The 26,034-nt window shown below is 36.0% G+C and overlaps 1 protein-coding gene across 2 annotated transcripts in view; it reads right to left on the reverse strand.

Moving 5' to 3' along the window:
• The window catches only part of PARD6G (par-6 family cell polarity regulator gamma), a 146,925-nt gene that overhangs the window by 28,698 nt on the left and 92,193 nt on the right, over nt 1–26,034 (reverse strand). The window contains exon 3 of one of the 2 annotated variants that reach the window (XM_031946766.1): nt 5,934–5,975. The exons of the other annotated variant lie outside the window; for it this stretch is intronic. Within the exon in view, the coding sequence (XP_031802626.1) occupies nt 5,934–5,975 (42 nt within the window). The remainder of the gene's footprint in view (nt 1–5,933; nt 5,976–26,034) is intronic. 2 annotated transcript variants of the gene reach the window in all.

A 26,034-nucleotide genomic window follows, 5' to 3' on the forward strand; every position in this document is an offset into this window, starting at 1 on the left:
GTTATCCTCATTTTCCCCCCGACGTATCCAAATTAGAGTTGCAGGAAGGAAAAAAGTTATCATTACTTGGAATTATGACCATTATTAACATTTAGGAGGTAGGAGCTCATCTGTTCCTCTGTTCCATTTCTCTAATAACAGCCCCATACCCCTAAAATTTTACCCTAAATGCCAAAATCTGTTCCTTCCAGTCCTATCCATCCCCTCCCCCAAACAAAACAAAACCCTCCAATGTGCCTCAGTCCCTTAGTCAATAACTTGATTCCCTCAGTGTTACTAGGAGAATTAAATCCCTGCTTCCAAAACAACACAAGGAAAAATTGGCATTGGATTATTCGTTTGTTCATTTCTGTATCAGAAAATCAAAACACCATTGTACATGACTGGGATGCACCTAATACAAAAAGACAGAAGCTAGACCTGCTCAACCTCATTTACAATCTACTTAGCCAGGTTGCTGTGAGGAAAAGCATGGCATACAACTATAAAGTGCTATCGGTATAAATGGGACTTGTTATCTTTTCATAAGCATCCTTCATCTCCCCTCTGGAGCCAGGATGTCACACACACAAAAGGAAGACCAGAAATCTTCACATAAGATTACTTTAATCCTGTCAGATCAACATGCCCATGTTAAAACACCTCTTCCAGCCCCGGCTTGTTCAACAATAATTAAGACCCAATAACTTCCCTCCCCGCACTTCAACAAGCATGCAGAGACACATACTAAATATTTCAGGACTACAGCAATTTGGCCAAACAACAAGTCTAAGCAAGGTTGAAATTTTTTTTTAAGAGACCGGAAATGTCAACATTTTAAAAGTCTATCACTAACTAGAAAAACAAAACACATCCTAATATTGCAAAACAAACAAACAAACAAACAAGAACACATGGGCCATTTTATTTCCCCTTTCACCAAAACTTCCAGCAAATTTCACTCTTTTCCCAAAACTCCCTTCCCCCTTTGCCCTACATCAAGAGCCAGCCCCCACCTTATGGCCCTAGCCCTAAACACAGAATCAGTGTTTTGATAAAAGTAAAATTAGACACTGAGTAATAAGCTGAGGTTTTCCTATCAAAGATACTGGAGTGATATATCATTTCATTCTCTATTCAATTTATAGATGAGAAAACTGAGGCAAACAGAGTTAAGTGACTTATTAATGACATAGCTACTGTGTCTGAGGCCAGATTTAAATTCAGGTCTTTCTGACTTCAGACCTGATACTCTATATAAATATATAACTATAAGCCTAGTTGCCTACAATGTAATGATTCCAGATATAATAACTCAAAAATTTCTTAAGATCTGTGTTTAGTAACATTTACTGAGAAGTTATTTTGAAAATTCTGGATATTTTCAAATAAACACCTGATACCCAATAGGTAAAAGGCATAATTAAAACACAGTCCCTGCCCTCAAGAAGTTAACTCTCGCATTGTAAGGAGTAAAACAAAAGCATATTATAATACAAGATAGAATATAAATAATAATATTGTATACAATATTTTTATTTTATCATTGTATTATATATATAATACTATATAGTACAGATAAATAATAATAGTAATAAATACCTAGGATTTATATAGCATTTACTATGCTGATTCCCAATTATCTCATTTGACCCTCACAAGCCAATAGGTGCTAAAATGATCCCCATTTCACAAATGAGAACTGAAGTAGTTAATAAGTGACTTGTCCAGAGTCACACAGCTATTAAGTCTCTAAGACTGGATTTCAGCTTTCAACTTTAAACCCAGAGCTTTTTCCACTGCACACCTAGTATCATAAGACAGGAATAAGCAAAGTAAGAATCCAGAGGTAGGAGAGATCAGTGTCTTTTCAGTAAGGGCTGGTTTATTAACTGTGTTTATTATATTCCCTAGAGCCTAGCACAGAGCTTAACATATTATAGATACTTGATAAATGTGTTTCAATCATCTCTAATCTGTGTCAAATTGTTTACTTCTCAAGAATCTGGAACTCAAATTTAAAAATTAATGTTAAAAAAATTTATTTACATATGAAAAAACTAAAGAAAAATTAAATGTGTCTCAAGTAATTGTTCATATTCAAATTCTGGAAGGGAGGAAGATTTAGAAAAATCTCATGATGCCTTGGCATAGTTCTTGAAAGATGATTATGAATTTAATAAATGGAAGGAGCAGAGAAGGGTTGGGCATGCATGATGGGAAAATAGTACAATGTGCGTGTATGCTTAGAGAGTCAGAAACTATGGGGTGTGTTTGGGGAATGGAAATAATTCATTTTTATGACACTTTAAGGTTTACAAAGTGACTTCTTCACAACTCTGAGGCAGAAGTGCAGGTGTTGTTATGCATTTTACAGGTGAGAAAATTGAAATTCAGTGTGACATTCAGAAGACAGAGCATTTAGACCTGCAAAGGACTTGGGGGACATATCCCTTTATGTAAAAGCAAGGGAAACTGAAGCTCAGGAACCTCAAGGGATTTGCCCAGGAATACAAAGCTTGTATCAGAGGTAGAATCAAATCTAGAAGTCTCTCTCTCTCTTTCTTTCTCTTTTTTTTTAAATAGCTTTTTATTTACAAGTTATATGCATGGGTAATTTTACAGCATTGATAATTACCAAACCTTTTGTTCCGATTTTCCCCCTCCTTCTCCTCCTTCCCCCCACCCCCCATGGCAGGTTGACCAATACATGTTAAATATGTGAAAGTATAAATTAAATACAATATAAGCATACATGTACATACAGTTATTTTGCTGTACAAAAAGAATCAGACTTTGAAATAGTGTACAATTAGCCTGTGAAGGAAATCAAAAATGCAGGTGGACAAAAATAGAGGATTGGGAATTCTATATAATGGTTCACACTCATTTCCCAGAGTTCTTTTGCTGGGTGTACCTGGTTCAATTCATTACTGCTCTATTGGAACTGATTTGGTTCATCACATTGCTGAAGATGGCCAGGTCCATCAGAATTGATCATCATATAGTATTGTTCTTGAAGTATATAATGATCTCCTGGTACTGCTCATTTCGCTCAGATCCAGAACTTTTTACTGCATCAGACTAACTAGCAGCAGTATAATTAAAACTCAGTTTTCCTTATTCCAAGTCCATCCCTCTCACACTCTAGTCCAGGCAGAGAGCTAAACTGAAAGAATTAAGGTGGGATGTGGTTTCCTCTCCCAGTTCTTCTTAAGCTTTTCCACACTTTGCCACCATGTCCCAGTTGCCTCTTTCTCTCTTTGCTGGTGGCCCCTCTCTCCCAGAACTGTCATTTTGAGGAAGGGCCCAAGGTAGCCTCCCTTTGCCAATATGCCTCTTTGGACAAGCATGCTCCTTGAGAGCAAGAGTAGAATATGTATTCCTACTACTTAACTTAGTGACTGGGACAAAGCTTCTTGACTAGACCATATTACATGGACCTCAAGCTGAGGAGTTTTGTTCTAAGCTTTCCTCAGTAAATGGAAAATGGTAGCAAAGGAAAAAACTCAGAAATACCTGAGAAGTGGGCAAATGACACCCTAGTTCTCAGCTTCAGTGACTAAGGAGTCTGGGTGCATTGTTAGATATATTAATTTAAAATATAAACATACCTAAAAGTATATGATGTACTTAACATGTAACATGTACATGACTGCCTGCCATCTAGGGGAGGGAATGGAGGGAAGGAAGGGAAAAGTTGGAACAGAAGTGATTGCAAGGGACAATGTTGTAAAAAATTACCAACATGGGTTCTGTTAATAAAAAGTTACAATAAAAAAAAAGTATATGATGGTTGAGATATTCTCATGACCCACAGAACAAGAAAAGACAAGGCTACCATAGTGCCTCCTGATCCATCTTGCTCTCAACTCTGAGATTAGGGGTACAGAGATATTTATGGACTTAACTGAGTCTCTAACTCATACAAAGGCTATCCAGGTAATTTGAGAATCAATTTTTGGGAAGAAGAACCAAATGTTAATGATTTCCTAAAGAGCTTTCCTAATAGATAAAGAGTCTCAAAAGAATCTGGGGGCTGAAAAGAAGAAGAGTAGGGAAGGCAAAGTAGAATTCACCACTCTCAACCAGGGTATTGATAAAACTATTTTCTGTCCTCTTGAGGCTGACTGAAACAAATCTCAGAGATGGAGTCAGGATTTCAATAAGCATTCAGATAATAGGAACATGTTTTTGTAATGGAGTCTACCTTTTAATAGAATGTAACTTCCTAGACTTTCGTTTTATATATAGCACAGGTCCAACCTCCTCCCTCCCATCCAATCACCTTGAGTTGGAGAATCATTTAAGACTTGCTCAGTTAATGGCCTTTACTTTTATTTTTAATCTAATTTAATTATGTGGCAGCTACATGGTACAGTGGATAGAGCATCAGGCCTAGTGTGATGGGAAGAACTGAGTTCTAATTTGACCTCAGACTTTTAGTAGTTGTATGAGCCTGGGCAAGTCACTACTTGCCTCCTTTTCCTTCTCTGTAAAATGATCTGGAGAAGGAAATGGCAAATTATTCCAGTATCTTTGCCAAGAAAACCCCAAATGGAGCCATGAAGAGTTGGACAAGACTGAAACAGCTTAATAATTTCGTGATGCTTTTTGTCCTTATCATAGCCAATTCCCACCTACCTCCAAACTGAATCATGTGTTAATTATTTCAAAGGGAAGAAGCAAAGAATATGTATTTGGAATCCCTTCTAGACTGACCAGGCTTGTCTACGTGGCTTATTGTGAAGCAGCCCAGCTGTTTGCTGCTGGAGTTCTCACTCTGATTAAGCAGAAGGACCGTAGGAGAGAGTTCCCGAATAGCTGTGTGGGGACAGCTGCACTCTGAAGGCTGGAGCCATCCTGTTTCTCCCACTTTTCTCCTTCATATCCTTCTTTGTATAATAATATAAATATAATAGTTTAAAGATGCAAATTATTTCTCAAGTGCAAAGTGTTAATCAGCGTCTCCTGGACTGCATGTTCAACATTGGAAGTTATTCCTCAACATTTCATTTGGTGCTACATAAACCCGCTTTCCTCACTCTATAAGGTTCTTATTAGTATTTATTATCATCAATGAGGCTTTATTGAATCCATAATGTATAAGCAGTGCAGTTTAGTAGATTTAAACTAAAGTTTAAAGATTTAAACTCTTAAGTTTGGAGTCAGGATTCTCTCTGAATGAAAATGACAATTCATATTTATAGAAATTTTTTTTGTTTTTTGGAAGTAATCAGGAAGTCAGAAAGCTGTTAAGTGTCTGAGGCTGAATCCTCCTGACTCCAATGCTGGTGTGCTATCCATCACACCTATAGAGAGCTTGATGAGTGAGTTTGCCTCAGAGTAAGAAGACCTGTATTTAGATCCTGGTTCTGACATATACTAGCTGTATGACCCTTCCTTCATTTAATCTCTCCATGCTCTGGGCAGTTTTCTAAGCAAAGTTTTCTAAGTTTCAGAGAACATACTAATTCACATGAAAAGACCGAGTTTCTTCAAAAGAGTTTCTATATGATATAATGACATAATCACAGTTCCAGGTCTACTCCCAGAATGTTCACAAAATGCTTTCTTTACAACAAACCCCAGGGCTGATTATAATTATGACAACTCTTTTCTCATTATTGGAGAGAACAGTCACCAGCCAAATGCTGCTTCTCTGAGGCTCTCCAAAAGGTAAGGAGTTGTGTAAGGGGTTCCGCTGCTGGCCCAATATCATGGGTAATAGGAAAGCACTGAAGGTTTTTGGAGGACCTGTGAGTTCCTTTAAAAGTCTTAGAGTTCAGGACTGTTTTATGAAGATGCTTCTAACATGAATGTGTATGATTTCTCAAGAGTTTAGAGGCAGTTAGGAAGCTACTGCTCCCAGTAACCCTCTAGTGAGAAAAAGAGTGAATTTGGTTTAAGATTAAGTGAATGGAAAGAAGAGAAGAGAGTGAACCCCTACTTACCTAACCAACATGGGGTAGAGGGAGGTAATGAAGAACAGCCACCTTCAAAGGAGACAAAAAGAGTTTAGAGAAATAGGAGGAAAATAATGATAATTCAATGTTAAAGAATCACAATACAGGAGGGGGCATGGGTAGTATTCCATGGTTTCAAATGCTGCAAATATTAACGAAAATTTGACCTGAGAAATGGCCACTAAGTTTTCCTCATCTGGGGAAAAACAAAATAAAAAACTTGTAGGCAAAAGTTCATAATTTACTGTGACAATTTCAGTATGGACCAATTTTTTCTATTTTTGGTTTGTACACAATTCAATCAAGACTTAAGCAAAGACATTAAACGATTGCAAAATCAACTACCTCATTTAAAACACCAAATCAGGGAATAAGTCTTCAATAGTAGATTTGGGACAAAGGGATGGTTAATACAAAAGGATTCTTTGCTTACTAAGAATCTTATATTTTCTCTCGATATGAATGCTTAAAATTCCACATTCAATTAAATTACTATATCTTTCCCTCTGCTCAAAATATTCTAGACCCATGATGTATATACCACCTCCCCCTACCATATATTAGAAATCTAATTTCAATTCAATAATGATTTATTGGCTAGAAGGGGAAAAGGAAACAAAGTCACCCTAATTTCTACGTTAAACCTCAGGCAATCTGACTGAGAATTCATTTTACAGCTACACAAGTCTTTGGAAAATGAAACTGAGTGTATATGTAGCATGTCTCAATTTGAAGGAGAAAATGATAAAGAGAAATAGGTTAGTAAGTTACTCCTATGAACATTTTAAAGACTAGATCAGCAGTTAGAGAATTGCTGTAATTAAACTTAAAAAGTAGTGAGATTCTGCCTTCAGGAGTTAATAGTGAAAGTAAAGAAGACAATAAGAATGATTATGCTGTCAGAGTTGACAAGATTTGGCAACTGAATGGATAGAAGTCAAAGATGATTCCAAAAAACACAAGAGGAAACAAAATAAGTATAAAATTTAAGTCTTGAGACACCAATAGGACTTTAAGATAGAAGTGATGATTTGGTAATTGGAAATACAGAGCTTGGTGTGGTTGCTTTAATTTGCATTTTTCTAATTTTAAGTGATTTATAATAATTTTTATACAGAAACTTGAAACTCTTTCTTGAGCATTGTCTTTTTATATCCTTCAGCTATTTATCAACTTGGGAATGACTTCTAATACCATATTTTCACCTGAATATCTTTCCATCAGCAAAGGCCCCACAAATCTAAAGCAACCTCCTCTTCTTGAGTTCCATATTTCTGTCAATGATATCATCATTTTCCTTATTTCTAGCCTAACTCCTTATTTTAGAGGTAAGAAATAAGGCTTAGGTAATCAGAAAGATAATCCAAATCCAATTCTCTCCATTTTGATATATGAGCAATCTCACCAAAATCTAGGCTTATTACTGCATACAAGCCAACTTCTTTTCAAAATGGTTTGTTGTTGCTTCATGAATGAAGTTTCCAATCTCTATGATAGAAGAATGAATTAAACCATAACTTGTCACTAGCCAGAATGGTAACAAAATGATCAGTGTTTGTGGGATCAGAATAAATGCAAGACTCTCCAAAGAATGGAATAAAAAAATACAAAAACATGAATGAGCAAGCCCACTTGGGAAAGACCTACTCAGAGCAACTACACTGCCAATTAGGATGGGATGGAGACTGTATTCTGGTCTGGGGGCAATGGCACGCTAAAACTCATGGGAAATTGAGCTTAAATTCTTAAGTACAAATCAGCCCAAAGAAACAGAAAATGGAACAAAGTGCCTAGTCCAAGATAAACCTGTAGACATATGATGTTTGGCAGCTCAAGTTATTCCAAGAGACTATGGGCTACTTTCCATAAGCTGGAGCAAAGATTTTCAGAGCATTTGAAAGTTTGGCTTCATATTGTAATCAAACATGTTCTTTTTTCCTGAGTCCCCATGATGAGAGTTGACAATCAGAAGCCTGAGTTGGGCTACTTTGAGTACATTTCCTCACCATAGTTATTTTGTTTACTGCTATTTATGACTTGAGCTGGGATGGATCATCAGAGATATTTTCTTAGCTTCAGTGGAGAAATACTTCCTCCTCTCTATTCTCCCACTCCCCAATCAAAGGAAATCGTTGATTTAAAAAAATCCTCATGAAAGATTAGGTCAAAATAATAACTGACATTTATCTAGTATGTTAAAACAGTCATCAGTTGGAAATTTTTGTATCTTAGTTGAATTTAAACTAAAGTAGGGATGTATAAATCCTACACTACATATTTACTTTGATGCTGCACATATTTATACATGTACTTGTTTCTTTCATTAGAATGTAAGCTTCATGTTATTATTTATTATCTCAGTCATGTCCGGCTCTTTGGGGTTTTCTTGAAAAAGACCCATTTTGGGGCAGCTAGGTAGTGCAGTGGATAAGAACATCAATCCTGAAGTCAGGAGGACTGGAGTTCAAATATGGCCTCAGACACTTAACACTTCCTAGATGTTGACCTTGGGCAAGTCTCTTAACCCCAACTGCCTCAGAAAAAAAAAAGACCCATTTCCTTCTCTAGTTTACAGATCAAAATTGAAGCAAACAAGCTTAAGTGACTCGTCCAGGGTCACACAACCAGATTTTTGAATTCAAGAAGGTAAATCTAGGTCCACCTTGCCCAGATGCTAGGGATCCAAAGTCAAAAACAGTACCTGCTCTTGAAGAGTTTACATTCTGTTGCCCAAGTATCAGAGGTGAAGTCAGGAAGATGAGTCTTCTCAAGTCCAGGTCTGATACTTTATCCACAATTCACCTAAGCTGCAATTCTTGAATGTAGGTATTGTTTTATTCTTCCCACTTACATCCTCAGGATCTAGCATAGTGTCTAGGTACTTAATAAAAACTTATTAATTACTGCTACTCATCCAAATACCAAACTATTTAATTCCCTAATCAAACACTGGGAAGAGATTTATCAATGATAACAGGGCTAACTAAAAATAAAATCTACAGTTAAAGGAAAAGTTAGTGTAACATCTTTCAAAGAGGTAAGATAGGTGTATAAGGTTCCTCCCTTCGGATCTTGGGAGGGATCTAGATCATCTTATTCCTGATATTCTGCATAGAACAACATACAAGAGGCAGCTCATAAATAAAAATTCACCTTTTTTACTTAGCTGTTCTCATTAGGGCCAGCAATAAGCATGAGAAGAAAGTCATGGGATTGGGGATAAGAAATATTGTTTTTTCACAAATACCATATAGAAATCCTAAATGTAGGAAAACTGGAATGAATTTGGTAGAAAGAAGGGAATGATAATTTTTATCAGCTCATCAAAAAGAAAGACATGGCTATTTGGGGAAAGTAAGGAGAACGCACACATGTTTTTCCCTAGGTTTATTTTGAGAGAAAAGCTCATTAGTGGGATTACCAGTCATTGACCCTTCTCCTCCCTTTAACTTCAAAACAATATTCTTTCAAAATAAACCTTCTTTATGAGAGATTTCAGAGGGATTTGGGGAGCTTAGGGTGCCTAATAATAAGCTTGCTTTCACCAGAAAAAAAGTATAAAGTAGTAGTTTGTATCTAAGTGGTGTTTTTTTGGTAATTCTTAAACAATATTTTATTTCCACTAATATAGGAGGCAAAGAATAGGGTTGCATACTTATTTTTGGATTCTGCCTTTGGCAAAGTTGGACTAAAATGTGGCAGAACCCAAGCAATGCTTATATAAAGAATGGTGGTTTTTCTCCAGGAAGAAAAGAGATTGGCATGGAAAAGAAATAGGAGTCTTAATGCTGACACAGGAAATAGAACACAGAGAGGAAGAAGGTGGTGGAGGGGTCCGTAAGAAGCAGAGAGAAAGATGAAGAGAAAGGGAGAAAAAGTATCAGAAAGAGGAGAGACCATGCACAAGCAAAGGAATTAAATGGGAAAAATTTAAATATTCAAGAAAATCAGTCCTTGGGGCAGCTAGTAGATAAGAGTTCTGGTAGGGGAGTCAGGAGCATTTGAGTTCAAAATCAGAACTCAAATACTTACTAGCTGTATGATCCTGGGCAAGTAATTTAACCGGAATTGCACCTCTGCCCCTCAACCTGCATCATCAAGAAAAATTCAGTCCTTGTTTTAATTCTGATTCTCTTGTCATGATATATCCCAATTTCATGTCTTCCTTGAGAAATCTTTTTACCTTTCAACTTTTTCCTTTTCTATCAAAAAGAATCCATCAACAAACATGTATTATGTCAGACACTGTGCTAAGAAGGATACAAAGAGAGACATAGAGATAGTTACCCTAAGCCTTGTGAACATCCTATCTTGCTACACCTCTAAGGCTTGCCTATTTGTCCAAAGAACCCCAGAACTCTTACCTGATATAAAAATACTATGTGCACCCCCTTAAGAGATAATGTACTGTTTTGATAGTCCCTCCTCTGGCCTAGCCATGGCACATAAAATCCTGTTCTTTCAAAGAAGACTATATTTAAATGTATTTGTTCTCAGAGAATGAATTACTTCTCATAATTGATTTTCCAGATAACCCATACAAATTATCTTGGATGAATCTACCTACAAAGTAACCTACCTACTATCTAGAATATATTACTACTTGTTATAATAAACTGAAGAATTACTGTTGTTCATTTTTATCCAGATTTTTGATTTTGTAATTTATATGGAACTCCCTGGTAGGGAAACTTTCTTTACAAATGCAAGTCAGCAACCCTTTTGCAACTCCTAGACTGAGAAATTTTCAGGGATTTGGTGACATGCCCAAAGTCACAGAGTCATGTTGTCCATTTTTCCCCCCGAGTCTAAATGAGTTTTTAATTCACTGAAACATATTATCTTACAAAATATTATTTAACCTTTCTTTGTCAGCATCTTATTAAGAACATATGCTGAGCTACAATCTAGGGACTCCTTTCTACTCCCGTAACTGCTATAGTATGCAGCCCCCTCTGTAACATGCTTTTGCTTTTGGAATTTTGACATGGGATTTTCAGAGTTGCTTGCTCTCTTGCCTCTAGCAATCTCTTCCTACTTTTGCTCTATCTAGTCCACAATGGGCTGGGTAATATGATTGCTAAACTGTCATAATTATACAATACAAAGCTAGGTGATGTGAAACATAAATATAGATGCAGAACTGTAACTTGTCAATTGCACAGATTTTGGGACATCTGTTTGACTCATGGGTCTTTTTCCTCATATTTCCTAGTTTTTGTCTATTTTCCACATAGTATAGGTTGCCAGATTAATGAGGTGTGATTGCTTCCATTGCTTAACATAGATGGTATTATGTGATATAGATTTCTGGTACTGACCTATTAATAGTTACTATTTACCCTTCAAGACACTGCAAATAGATCTATTTACTAAGAGACAGGGGGAAAAAATTAAATAAATATCAGAGAGGTGACTATCCATTAGAGAAAGCTTTTTTGGAGAGACTCTGGGACCACAGAAATCCACTGTGAATTTCTGCCATTCTGATTCTTCCTAAGTGATTTTGAGCTCATAGGGAGAGACTGACATGTATATACAATCTCCTCAAAAGACAGGCAAGGCTTCCTGCTGGTCTGTGTAGGAAAACTTGTAGTTCTACACACTTCTAGATTAAGAATTGAGGAACCCCTACATTTTTCTTCCTTCAGGTGTAAACAAGAGTTATTGGACATACCTCAAATAAATGGATTTTTTTTAAAAAAGATATCATATTGATATAAAATGAACTGAGTGACCTGCTTTTAAAAATTAGACAATACTATCTTATATGTGTGTGATATTTTACACACATACATATATATGGATATATACATATACATATATAGCTTATGTAGATTTAAATGAGTGTTTGGATTACTACAATCTTTGATTTCTGATTAAATTTGACATATTGGATTTAAAAATCATTCACCTAATACAATGATTGAAGACAATTCAAAAAAATTCATGATAAAAATGCTATCTATTTTCAGAGAAGGAAATGATGAAGGCTGAATGCAAAATGAAGCATAGGTTTTTTAAAAAAAAAAAAAAACACTTTTTCTTGTTGTTTTTAGTATTATGTTTTCTTTCACAACATGACTAATATAGAAATGTGTTTTGCGTGATTGTACATGTAGAGCCTCTATCAAAATGCTTACTGAGAGGGAGGAGTAGGAAAAGGGATAAAATTTTTTAAAGTGTTTTTTAAAAATTAATTTACATTTTTAAAAAATTGTGTATGTAGTTGGGGAAAACAAAAATATTAAATAAATGTAAAGCATAAAGAAGTCATGTGCCTTATTAACTTGGTAATGAATAATAATGATGCCAACATAATACCAAACACTTGTATGGTGTTTCACAGTTAACCAAATATCATTATACCACATGACCTTCATTCACAGAAGTTCTGCAAAGTAGGTAGGGTATATTAGCTGCATTTTAGAGATGGGGAAACTGAAGTTGAGAGGATAAATTACTTGCTGAAGTTCATATCAGCTAGTATATAAATGCTGAGTGGGTCGTTTATCTTAATCCTAAATCCTTTAGTGATTTTTTTTTTTTTTTGATCAGCAAGTTATCCCTCAATGGGAGAGTTAATAAATAGAGATTTGTTTTAACAAGAAAATAAACCTTTGAAACTGTACTATTCTTAATCAGCCAGTAACACATACTACTTGCATGTATATAGGGCAGTGTATTATTGAGCATTAATATCATATAAACTGGAAGTTTTACCTAATGCTTACAATTATATTAAAGATTTTTTTGGCAAGTCTATAAACTTTAAACAATGAAACCCTGCAACCAGCCATGAAATTCTTTCCACCTTCTCCTAGATAGGACTTGATGCTGAAGTTTGGGGCAGATTATTTTGCTAATATCAAGTTATATTTAACTGCAGCATTTTTCAGGATTCAATAAAGTAAGTAAATCACAAGTAAGCCAATGGGGTCAAGGTCTTCTTTACCTTGTATAATGGGATTTATTTTTTTAACCAATTACTGGATATAAGATGCAATTCTGGGTCTCAACCAAACATTAAGACAAGGGAGAGAGGAGCTTACAACCCAGTACCCTCCCATTTTGTGCACTTCTAACCAAGACAAAGGGAGCTTGAGCAATCAAGTGGAACCCTCTATTTCCAGCGCTTCCCTTTCCTTGGTTTCTTTCTTTCTTTTTTCCATTACTAAGGTCAACCTGGGCCATCACCAGATCCCTTGCCCCTGGACTTTGATGACTGGAGGACACCAAGTCTGACTCAAATCCATTCATTGGCAAGTCAATCCATTGCTCTTGTGATGTCACAGGTCCCCAACACCTAGTACAGTACCCAGAACAGTTTGTATGGGGGATGGAGAGAGAAATAAAGTATACAGCTTCCTCCATTGATACAGATCTACAATTGACTCTGTAACTTAAAACTTGAGGCACTGAGAGGTTCAGTACCCAAGTTTCCTACATTCAGGACTTAAATTTGGTTTTCCCTTTCTAAGAACTCTCATCCACACCACACCATTGTATCTAGTTGTTAATAAGTGCTTAAACAATACTGGTTAGATCAAACCGAAGTACTTTTGCTTTTTAACTCATAGAACTGATAGGCCCCAAGGAGGGCTCTTATGTGCAGACAAGCATTCTTGGGCCAAGTCTAAAAACTAAAACAATACATAGTTGTATTTGATCACAAAATTTGGCTGTACATTAGTGCTATGTCATTCCCTCCTCTCTCAAACATAAAAAAATGATCTAAAACTTTTGGGACACTGTACCTATACATATACTCTTATACAACATATTTTAAGGGAAGGCAGACTCATGGTATGCATAAATATACCCTTATAATTGCTTACTTATATAGCATTTTTAAGATTTAGATATGCCTTCCAGCTTATATACAGTACAAATGTCATTACCACATTCAACAACACAAATGTGGTTTATGCTACCACAGCAATTTACAATTTGAGCTTTATGGGTGGCAGGCTTTAAAGCATGTGTTTCTCCTTTACTACAGTATAGGACATAGATTATCCAATTCTAAGAGAGGCAAATTGTCACCAGACCCTCAAAGTTGGAAGAACCGAGAGATCATCTCATCTCTCACTTTTAGTATCCATAAAGAAACACAGGGAGATGACTTGTTCACAGTCACACAGAAGCAGTATCTATTATACCCTGGTGAATGAGGGGAGAAGTTGTTAAATAAAGGAGTAGCATCAAAGAAGGTCTTACAGAAAAGGGCAAAGAAAAAAGGAAAGAATGAAAAAAGCCAAAGACAGTAAGTCAGACAGGAGCAGAGGAGTCAGTGAGCTCCTTGCAATTAAGTCAGCAGAGAAACTGCCTCAGTTTTAAATTTCACATGTAACGAACATTTTCTCTTTGTTCTTATATCTTGGAAGAGTTTAAAATATTTGATGGAAATATCTCAGTGGGACTCAATGTTTTAATTAATACTAATTAATCTGTCACTAACTCTGATATTCAAATTTGGTCCTCAGAGTAAGCAGGCTTTTTTCCCCCCTTAGAGTTAGCTTAAAGATATGTTCCCAATAGCTATAAAACAAGAATCAATCGATAGCTTAATATAGAAAAAAATGGCAAGGTTGAATTCTAATTGCATGTATTGAACAACCACAGCAAAAGTAACTAAAAGTTAAAATTTAAAAAAAAAAAGATTTCACTAAAAGTCAATATGACTGTGGGCTAGGAGCTCTAAAACTACATGGTTGTATTTGATCACAAAATGTGTATATTAGTGGTATGTCATTTCCTCCTCTTTCAAATATAAAAAATGCACTAAGACTTTTGGGACATACTGTATCTATACATATACACTTATATAAGATATTTTAAGGGAAAGCAGATTTTTAGTATGCATACATATACCCTTATAACTACTTATTTACATAGCATTTTTAAGATTTAGAAATGCCTTCCTCACAATAGCTTGTATGTAATGCCAATGTTACTACTCCCATTTAATAGATGGGCCCCCGTTCCCCATTTCTATCTTTTGTCAGACATCCATCACAGGAAACAGAGGCAAGCTATTTATTATGTGAATAGAACACAGGCTCAAACCAACCAGAACTAATTAAACAAGGCAGAGTCGTAGGTGATAGGCAGTTTGCTATTGGGGGACATGATTTTTCAGATCTCAAGGGAGGAGGGGAAAATAAGGTAGGATCTGGGGAGTAAGGGAAGGAACCAGGGAGATGTTAAAGAAGGTCAGGGAGGGATCAAGGAGGAGCCAGGTGGAAGCCACTTGACTGGCCAGATCCCAGAACTGTTTAAAGACATATAAGCAAGATCTCTCAGAGAGGTTGAGATGATTTAAAAGTTATAGCCTACATCAATAAGATCACAAATATAAAGCTGGACCACCAAGTCCAACGCCCTTACTGACAGATAAGTAAACTGAGACACAGAAATACTAAATGATCCAGCTAGTGAGTATCTAAGGTAGGATTTGAACTCAAGTCTTTCTGTCTTCAAATCAAGTATAAGCTCTAGTACTCCAACCTAACCCTATCCTTTCATATCAGATCCCTTTATTACAGGAAAATTCTGTAAGATGCTAATCTATTTCTTCCTTCCAAATGCACGAAACTAGAAAATCCAAAGAATTTCTTCCAGTTCTAAATCCTATGAACCTAAAATCCATTGGAGAGCCTTATATGCTTGTACCTACACCAAAGTAACAACAAGGCAAAGACTCAGACAAAATCAAAATTACTATGACTTTCTATTCCAGAAAGCTTCCATGTTACTTTTTCCAACTTGACATCTGAAATAAATGAGACAACTGAAAGAAAAACAAGTTCATAAATGAAGGTACCAGAAGTGGAAATATGGAGTAGAAAATATAAAATAGATTTGAGAGAGCATAATAGTTCAATTGACCTATATCAACCACAATCAACAAATATATCCTCCCTAGAAGCAGGAGAAGGAAGAAGAGAACAAAGAGAAGGAAACAGAAAAGAAGAGGAAGAAAAGGAGGAAAAGGAAGAAGAAAAGAACAAGAAAAGGAAGAAGGAGGAAGAGAAGAATGAACTGAGCAAAGGAGGAATCTTATTTAGAAAGCATTTTACACACTTAATCTCATTCAGCCCTCATAAAGAACACTAAGATAAGTACTATCATTATTCTTACTTTATAGATGAGGAGAAACCAGGGCTAAGGAAGAATGGATTGGACTGCTCTGGATTTCATAGCTAAATGAACTTCAGATTAGATTCTCAACCCACTGGGCCCCTTGGATAATCATAGCTCCCGAGATCTAACGAGAGGTTAAATATCTTGTCCAAAGACATACAGTTAGCTAAAGATAGCATAAGTAGTGGAACCCAGGTCTCCTGCCCAAACCAAACCAAAGTTTTTCCTATCCATCCTATCCCATGACCTGCTTAACTACACAAAGATTGGGGGCTCCTCACTTGACAGCTTCAGGAGACCTGGGAAAAAATATTATCAAAATCTTTGGGGACACTGCAGAAGGACAAATGTGTTTTTCCCTTAGCAAAACCATCACTAAATAGCATCCATTTGTCAAATCAGACAGTTACTGCTTCTCCTCACAACATTAGCTGTTTCATGGGAAAAATACAGTCAAAATGAGATTTTCCTTTAGGAATAAATGAGTACTTACTGAATACAGATTTATGATTGATGAACCAGGCTTATTTCAGGCCATTATTTCTTTTCCTAGTTCATTCTCCAGATTTCAACTAGTATTAACATCTTTAGATATCAACAACCGAGGAACCATTTAAGTAAGTTTCTGACTTTGCTGGGGAATTGTGGAGAAGAAGTTTTGATTGAAAAATATTGACTTCCTAAAATTAGGAAACCTTTCTCTTCCAACCCATCAGGAGCCTCAAGCTATAACAGCTAACCAAATTTTTCTGGGTGCTATAGAAGCTTTTTGAAAAACTCTTTTTTGTTTGTTTGTTTTTCTTTTTTCTGAATTGGCTTCAGAAGTTGAGTTAGAAATAGTTCTAAAAGGAAAAAAATCTGTACTTGAAAAACATACAACTTCAATTTTTCTATCAATTGTCAATCAATTTCCCAAGATTTTGCTTCTGATTTTATAAGAGACATATTATTCTTGTCAAGAACCCGAACTATATTTTTTTCTCCTTTAATTCTGGTTTCTTCTTTGCCCCTTCAGATGAACTCAGCAGTTAGACATAGGTCTTGCCTAAAAGAGTTTTCCAATAAGTTTTAGTCCATTGTTCTCTGGCATATAATTAAACAGGTAAACAAGCTGTAAGAATCACTGTTAAGTACTACTCCAAACTGGATTTGATGTCTCTCTGATGTCACTGATGTGACATCAAACAGTCCAGAGAACAACTTACCTATGCTGTGGCAAACCATCATTCATGTCCTTCCTGCATCTGAATGGGGGTCATTCTAAGTCAGGGGTCCTCAAACTTTTTAAATAGGGGGCCAGTTCACTGTCCCTCAGACTGTTGGAGGGCCAGACTATAGTAAAAACAAAAACTTTGTTTTGTGGGCCTTTAAATAAAGAAACTTCATAACCCTGGGTGAGGGGGATAATCGTCCTCAACTGCCGCATCTGGCCCGCAGGACATAGTTTGAAGACCCCTGTTCTAAGTCTTTCTTCCTTTCCCTCCTCGGCTATACAGTAGAGTTAGCTAACCAACAACTCTTGCTCTTTGCTATGTCTTTCCTCACCTCGATTTTTTCTAATGATACCTTTGAAAGAATGAAAAACAGACCTCTGTCATGACTGACAAGGCAGAAGAGTCCCAAGACTCAAGATTTTAAAACCTTCTGTAAATATTAGTTGTCATTACAACAAATCTTTGCCCAGTAACTGAGTGGACATGTTTCAACCACATCCCTTGTCACATCCAGGCTCCCTCTGTACCCCACATCTGAGAAAAAGTATATCTGGCTATTTCTAGAACTGCTCCCACTCCCAAATCCACATTAACTTTCATGGAAAGAGCAGGTATTGGCCTTTATACTCGGCTATCTGCAAATGCACAGTGGAAAATATTCCCTTTTTCTTTTTCTGTGAGCTATATACCTCTCTACTTTGCTGTCCTACCATCAACCCCACAGAGTGTAAAGGAGGAAAGGACTTATTTTCCTCCTACCTGTATGCCTCCAAACCTGAGAGAGAGAAAAAGACAGAGGGACAGAGAGAGAGAGACACACGAGAAAGGGGAGAAAGAGAGAGATTGGGGGAGGGGGGGGGGGGGAGGCGGCAGCGGCATAGGTCATTAAGTGTACATATAAATGCATGTGTATGTGTGAACGTGGATATGCTAGATATATGTATATAACTGCACATATATGTACATGTTATAGCTATTGTATATATTAATATATTATAATACATATGTGTATATAATATAGATAGACAAATATAGATACACATGTGTGTATAAAAATTTAATGTCTATTCCAGACCCTTTGTGGTACCATGTAGCTCGTTAGTTCCTCTTTCAAAGAGAGAATAAAAGAGAAAATAAGTAGGGAAAGAAGAAAGGAGATCTGAACATCTTGCTCCTGGAAAGTTGAGCAAGTTTTACCGACAACAGATCAGCACAGTATCTGCCTGCCAGAGTCAAAATTACCAGGAATTGGGCAGGAGCAGTTTTGTACTAACAGTATAACCACCAGCCTCATCCATTTTGGTGGTGAGGATGGCTGAGCTCAAAACTTGTTTTAGATTAACCTAAATCCCGCTGCCCAAGAGAGCAGAATGCTTCCAACATGAGACTACTGGATGGTTTCTCTTTCTTCAATAGGCTAATGATTAATCCTTCTCCAGGACAGAGAGAAAATGCTCATTCATTAGGCTCTCTGAGCTTGCCTGTACCCAGAATTACCAGCTTCTGAAAATAGGACAAAAACCCTGGTATAAATAAGCAAATACTCTAACAGTGGTTCTCAAACCTTTGTTCTCAGTATCTTCATGTTGTTTAAAAAAAAAAAAAAAACTATCGAGGATCTGTTCAAAGAGTTTTTGTTCACGTGGTTATATTTATAGCTATTTACTATATTAGAAATAAAAAAAATGATTTTGAATTTGTAGACCTTATGAAAGGGTTTCAGAGACCCCAACAATTCTTTGGACTACACTTTGAGGACCACTGAGTCTAGGAGCTTCCTGTTTCTACAGTCAGTTTCCCAAGTGATACACTGTCTTTAAAGGAACAAAGAAGTCTTGGAAGAAACACTGAAGCAGTTTTGTTGTTGTTGTGTGAGTGTGTTTTTTAAATTACGACTAGAGGGGAACATTTTTCTTTAGTAATCCCCACAAACTGAAATCCCTCAGGTGTGTCTCCAGTGAAGCAAGCCTCAGACACATGGCAAGACCATGAAAGGATGAAATCATTCCCTCACAACTGAGCAGCACATGCCCCAAAAGTGCAGGGACATGCTCTCCCTCCCACTCAAACCATTTCAGAGAAAACCCTGACGTGTACAGGAGCTGCAGTTGGTGAGCACCTGTGGTGGCTGGTGAGCTCTCATAGAAGAATGAAGGTAGGGGAGTTTGAAGAGCCCCGACAGAAATACAAAAAAGAGGAAAAAAACCATTCCTCTTTAAGGGTTCATGTTCTAAAATCTCCTCATCTTTAGTCCATATCAACTCTAAGTGTTAGAATACTTGGCTTTTGTTGCATAGAAATACAAAGGAGTGTGTTGGTAAATGTTCACAACCAGCTCTCAAAAAAAAAAAAAAAAAAATTACCAAAATTTTAAATCTTCATATACATTATTATAATTTCTTCTTTGCATTCTCAAGTCCAAAGAAATCAACAAATTAAGTTGCTTTGATTTTTAGTGTTTAGCAATTTCATGTTTACCAAATATTCGTACTAATAATTTAACAATTCTCTCCCTCTCTCTGGTATGAGCCAGCTCAAGCAAACCACTAAATGTACAAGATATAAAGAAGAGAGAAAGGACAGGATAGTTAATAGGCCTAAATTTGAGTCCAGGCTGTGAGCACTGGCCTTCCTTTCCCCCTCTACAAGATGAGGAAGTTAATACCTCAACAAGGATATTTTAAGGAAGGACCTTTGCATAATATATTTATGCATAATGCATAAAGATTGCAGAATTGAATTATAATTATCTGTGTTATTATTGGGGAGCCACAATTTGGATAATTTGGAAAAACCACAAAATGCAAAATCATTCATATTTGGTTTAACAATACATGTTGATTCAATTCAACAAATGGACATATGATATGGACAGGTTAGGACAGCTAGATGGTAGGATAGATTGACAAGCCTGGAGTCAGGAATTCTCATCTCTCCGAGTTCAAATCAAGCATCAGACACGAACTGTATGAATCTGGGCAAGCCATGTAACTGTTTGCCTCAGTTTCCTCATCTTTAAAATAAACTGAAGAAATAAATGACAAATCACTGCACTATCTCTGCCATTGAAACCCCAGAAGGGGTCACAGAGAGTCAGACATGATCAAAACAACAAGAAGTTTTTGTTATGAGAGTTATAGGTACAAAGAGAGTCATTGCCTTCAAAGAGTTTATGTTGTAGAAGGGATAAAAAAACACCGTATCAATATGAATGTGGAAAAACAGAGCCTAAAATATGGCATAAACAAAAGCAAGGAAGGAGATTTCTTTCCCAACTATAGATAAGACAAAATCACAGGCAAAAAAAGGGACGGGAAAAATTACATAAGCATCTAGATGACTCAGAAGATAAGAGCATCAGACCCGGAGGTAGGAACATCTGACTTCAAATTCTACATTTATTGGCTGTGGGATCTTGAACATAAACCTCTGTGTACCTCAGTGTCCTCATCTGTAACATTAGGACTGATAATAATTCCTATGTCTCAGGGTTGTTGTAAAGATAAAATGAAGTAAAATTTGTAAAACACTTTGCAAATCTTAAACAATTACATAAATGCTAACTATTGTTATGGCTTCTGCACAAACAAAAACAATACAGTTAAGGTTAAATAAGAAATAGTTAATTAGGAAAAATATGTGCAGCAATACTCTCTGATAAAGTCTAATATCCAAGATGTATAAGGAAATGGTTTAAATATATAAGAAAGAAAAGCATTCTCCAATAGATAAATGGTCAAAAGATATGAACAAAGAAGAAATCTAAGCTATGAACAGCCATATTTTAAAAAAATGATTCAATTAATTAACAACAAGAATAATGAAAATTAAAACAACTTAGAAATCTTACTATCAGAGGAAAAATGTTTATTACAAGGTGTAGAAGAGTCATACTAATAAACTACTTGAGAGGGTTAATGATAAGAATGTTTCCTCCTTTCCCCTCCCAAAAAATGAGAAAAAAGGGCATTTTAAAAATGCATAGAATATTCAAGACACAAATGGAACAAATTTGAAACTCACATGTTGAATAAAAAATTTTAAATTAATGAAAAATACAACTAAAAATTCAAGCTAAACTCTTGTACAATCTTCTGTTCTTCAGTATATGTAAAATGTTCGTGCTTGATATTTGTCATGCAGTGAAATAAATTTGTTTTAAATCATAAAGAATCAGAGGACTTGAGCTCAAATTTTGTCTGTTGATACTTTATTGCCTAAATTTAGCATTTTCAAATTGAAAGGGCAGGAATAGTAAAGGATGGGAAATTAGAGAAGGCTCCATTTGTAGAGGAAGACACACCTGAATTTCAGTGTTTGATGTTATTATAAGAATTTGCTATCCTTAAAAAAATAAAACTAAAAATAAAATAAACTACACTGAAGATCTAGGTACTGGATACATTAGTTAACTATTCTCTTTCCTACTTCATGCCGAGGATGGATAGTACCACCCCTCAGAATAATGAGAAACACAAGTCTAAGCAAAGTTGTCTTTTCCCTCATCAGATGGAGTCCTTAGGGGGACTCATTCAAGCTCCAGCTTGGCCACAGGCCCAACTGGAAGTATTGAATAAGTAAGAGTTGGTGGTAATGTCTTATGCAAAGCAGGCAATGATAACATCAAAGTCTAGGACCTGATCCACAACAGTGTAGTGATAAATGACAGTGTGTAATTAAAAGTGGATGGGACTGCCAGCTGTGACTTATCCATGCTAATAGAAGGGAGAAAAACATAAATAAATAAAATTCTTTAATAACCTAGAAGCATTGGCAAAGCTACCACCCAAGTGTATCCCCTATGGTGAGGAAGGTCTCCAGGAGAATTTTCTCTCCTTCCACCATAACTGTTGAGGCTCTTCTTAGGGAGGGGAGAGAGGTCATCTCCATTTTGTTTGAGGTCCAAAATTTAAACATCAACAACCATAACCCCTAAGTCTCTTCTATGATCAGAGTTTCTGTTAGATTTGCAATGATAGATCTATAAGATAAACAGGTTAGATTAAGATGATTTCAAATATCCTTGCTACTCTAGCATTTTATGATTCTTGGAGCCCAGATTTTTTTTTTCTTTTAAAGATTTTGTTGCTTGTTCTATACCTAAGAAACAACTATGAAATTTACATAGACTTAACATCTTAGGGAGGAGGGAAAGAAATGTGAAATTCAAAATCTTATGAAAAAATTGTTCAAAATTGTCTTTACATGGAATTGGAATAAAATAAAATGCTATTTAGAAATTAGAAAATAAACTTCCATATGTATGGAAGATAAGAAAAAGAGGATTATACATGATATCACGAATCTTACATACAGGTTGAATTTTTTTTTTGAAAGAACATAATAAATTCAACATGTTAGTTTCAAAGCCATCTTACTTTTTTCTTTCTGAACTTTCTTCTGTCCTGTTGTATACATTTTTGCTACTCCCTTCCTTTTTCTTCTTCTTTTTTGGGGGAGTGGGTTGTATTTATCTATCATTAGTCTCTACTCCTGCCTTCCTCCCAAGACACCCCCCCTCTTGTGACAAATAAACATAATGAAGCAAAATAAACGCACAAATCAGCCATGGCCAATCTCAACTGACCCTCTATCAGATGATAAATAACATGATATAAGACGTATTAGTGGTTTAAATCTTGAAAATGTTGATTTTATTTTAAAGAAAGATAAGAGAAACCGAGTGTAATTTGCTGCAATATCCTTCATTGATCTGCCTTGAAATTAATCAAGTACTGTAAAAACTGGTTTGTTTAGCATATCTACCATGATATCAATCTAAAACTATAAATTAATTGAAAACCGGTTGAAATAAACACTTGTCTAAGCACCTACTGTGAGGGGTTGAGTGGAGCTAAAAGGATAAAGACACTATTCCTTGCCTTTCTGGAGCTCATAACTTCAGAGGTCAATCTGCCATGTATGCAGTTAGGTATTATACAGAATAATGCACGATCAGCATATGAAGAAAGGCTATGAAAAAAACAAAGAAGGAAAAAAATAATTTCTGTCTCCAAGGGACAAGGGGGAAAGAGGAAGGAACCAGAGAAGTCTTGATGGCATTTGAGGTGGGTAAGGAAAAAAGAGTGTTTGAAATTTTCAATAATAATGATCCTGAGGTATTGTAAAATCCTGAAGTTCCTTCTAAATCATAAAGAGAAGGAAGGAATTTTAGTGTTGAATATTTCATTAGACTCAAATTATTTTCAAAACTGGAGATCTATATTTTCCACAGGATGATTATGATTATTACTATTAAGATAAACAACTCACATTTTTATAGAATTTTCTGGTTTGCGCTTTTCTTGCAACAGATCTGTGAGGTTATTATTACAATTAGTATTATTGTCCACATTTACAGCTGGAGAAAATTGAGCTTTTCAGAGATTAACTGATTTGCCCCGTTCATACATGTAATAAGTGTAAGAGCTCTGATTTTAACCACAGGACTTCTTGCTTTCAAAGTCAAATGAGTTTATAACAATAAATCCTATTTGGAATCTTATGCTGATATAGATGGTTTTTATCAAGTGAAGAAAGAAATGCTAAGTAGTTGCTGTGTATTCATCTTTTTCTATGCTCCCAATAAAAACAGCCTGTTTTCTAAGACTGGAAATAGGTAGGGAAAGAGGAAGTTATTCTTACATGTTTCTTCTTAGCCTCTGGTGCATCAGGGGAATCCAAGTTCAAAATAAAAAACACTTGTTCTTTGATTTATTAAGTTGATTCTCTTTGAAATTTTCTAATGCATATTAAAAAAGAATAACCTGGAATCAGCACAGCTATGAGAACAAGGATTTATAGTTTGTAGAAGAGATTATTAGAAAAGAAAAATCCAAAATTAATTCAATTTAATTTCAAAAATCTTTATTAAAAGCCTATTATGGCCAAAGACTAAAACATAACAGATCTTGTCCACAAAGGCGAGACAAGACAGGGGTACAAATAAGCAACAATCTAAGAGTAATTGAGGAGAAGGGAACATTAATAACTGGCAGAATTAAAGAAGGCTTCATGGAAGAGAAGGCACCTGAAAAAAGCCTTGAGGAAAGACAAGGATTCTGAAAAAAAGTTGAGGATAAAATGCATTCTAGGTTTAGGGAAGAAGTGCCTAGGGAAATGAATACATTTGGAGGACAGCTAGAGATCTAGTTTGGCTGGAGTATAGAATTTGTGCTCTCTGAAATAAAACTAGAAAGGTAAGCAGGAGACAGGCTGTGAAGGGTCTTAAATACTACGTTAAAGAGTTTTCATTTTATCTTAGAAGCAAAGAATGAGAAGCTATTGGAGACTTTTGAACTGATATGGTCAGATCTCTGCCTTTGGGTGATTATTTTGGCAGCTATTTAGAAGATAGATTAAGAGGATGGAGAATCTGAAAGCAAGGAAAATAATTGACATTAGCAAGAAATCAGGAGAGAGAAAATAAAGACCTGAAAATAGAATAGTGTGAATGAAAAAAAGGGAATGAATGAAAGAACTGAAGCATCATAATAAAGAGAGAAGAATCAGATACATAACTCTAAGATGGTGAGCCTGTGTGACTAAAAAGATGGTAGAAATGTAAACAGAAATAGGAAAATTTGGAAGAGAAACAAATTTAAGTGGAGAAACATACTAAGTTTTAGTTTGGACAATTAACCTATAATCGGCAAGGTGTCTAAGTGTATAGAGAACTGGGCACTCATCTTCATGAGTTCAAATCTGGATTTGAACACTTCCTAGACCCTGGGAAAGTCACTTTAACCCTATTTGCCTCAGTTTCCTCATCTGTAAAATGGAAATGGCAAACCATTGAAATATCTTTATCAAGAAAACTCCCAAATGGGATTACTAGACTGAAATAACAACTAAATGGGAGATTCAGGTAATATTGGCACATGGTTTATGATGCTTAACCAGAATTACCACAGTATTTACTTCATGGACCAAATGTAGATCTCATCAATCAATTTCAGGTTTCAGATATAGGATGTTGAGCTGTAAAGAATCTTAAGAGATCAACTCTTCTCATTTTAATATAGTCCAAGGATACCTGGGTAGAGTGAGAAATGGAACCCCTAGAAGTACAAAGACTTCATTCTTTCTAGGGCAGGGCCAGGTGTATGGATGGGAAGTAGGTGTGAGGAAGGAGTAGTTCACAATATATCATCTGATTTCCTTTTTCCTGATTTGCTCACACCCCATCAATATGACACACTGGCAGCAACAAGCCATCTATTAAAATGACCCTGGTCCTGGTGTTCTGGTAATGAGTTATAGCTCACTGGTCAATAGATGAACTGCAGTACTGTTGTGATAACTTGAGGAACCAAGGATACTCAAGGGCAAAAAGTATGAAAGGGAATACTTTAAAGCCAAACCTATGATGACTGAAATCTGAGGGAGAAGAAAAATTGGGGCATACTATACAGCTGGGGTAAATAAATACAATTAGACTGCAACACATAACTGCTTTCAAAGAAATCGACCCTGGATGTAGCCTGCCTCAACTGGAGCACATTTCTGTTCAATGAAACACATCCACTTGAAAGGTACTCTCCAAAGCTCCGAGTTCTGCTGCCCTTTTTAAGGTCCTGTTTTTCAATAGCATGATCACATCTCTCAAGAGTTCTGCCTTTGCTTCTGGCACTTAATGAATGTTAATTATCCATAGAACTTGTTAATACAAGGCAAGCACGGGGTCTGCAATGAATCCTAGAAGATAGGCTCACTGTACAACCTCGGCC

Source organism: Sarcophilus harrisii, chromosome 1 (genome assembly GCF_902635505.1).
Source record: "Sarcophilus harrisii chromosome 1, mSarHar1.11, whole genome shotgun sequence".
Lineage (NCBI taxonomy): Eukaryota > Metazoa > Chordata > Mammalia > Dasyuromorphia > Dasyuridae > Sarcophilus > Sarcophilus harrisii.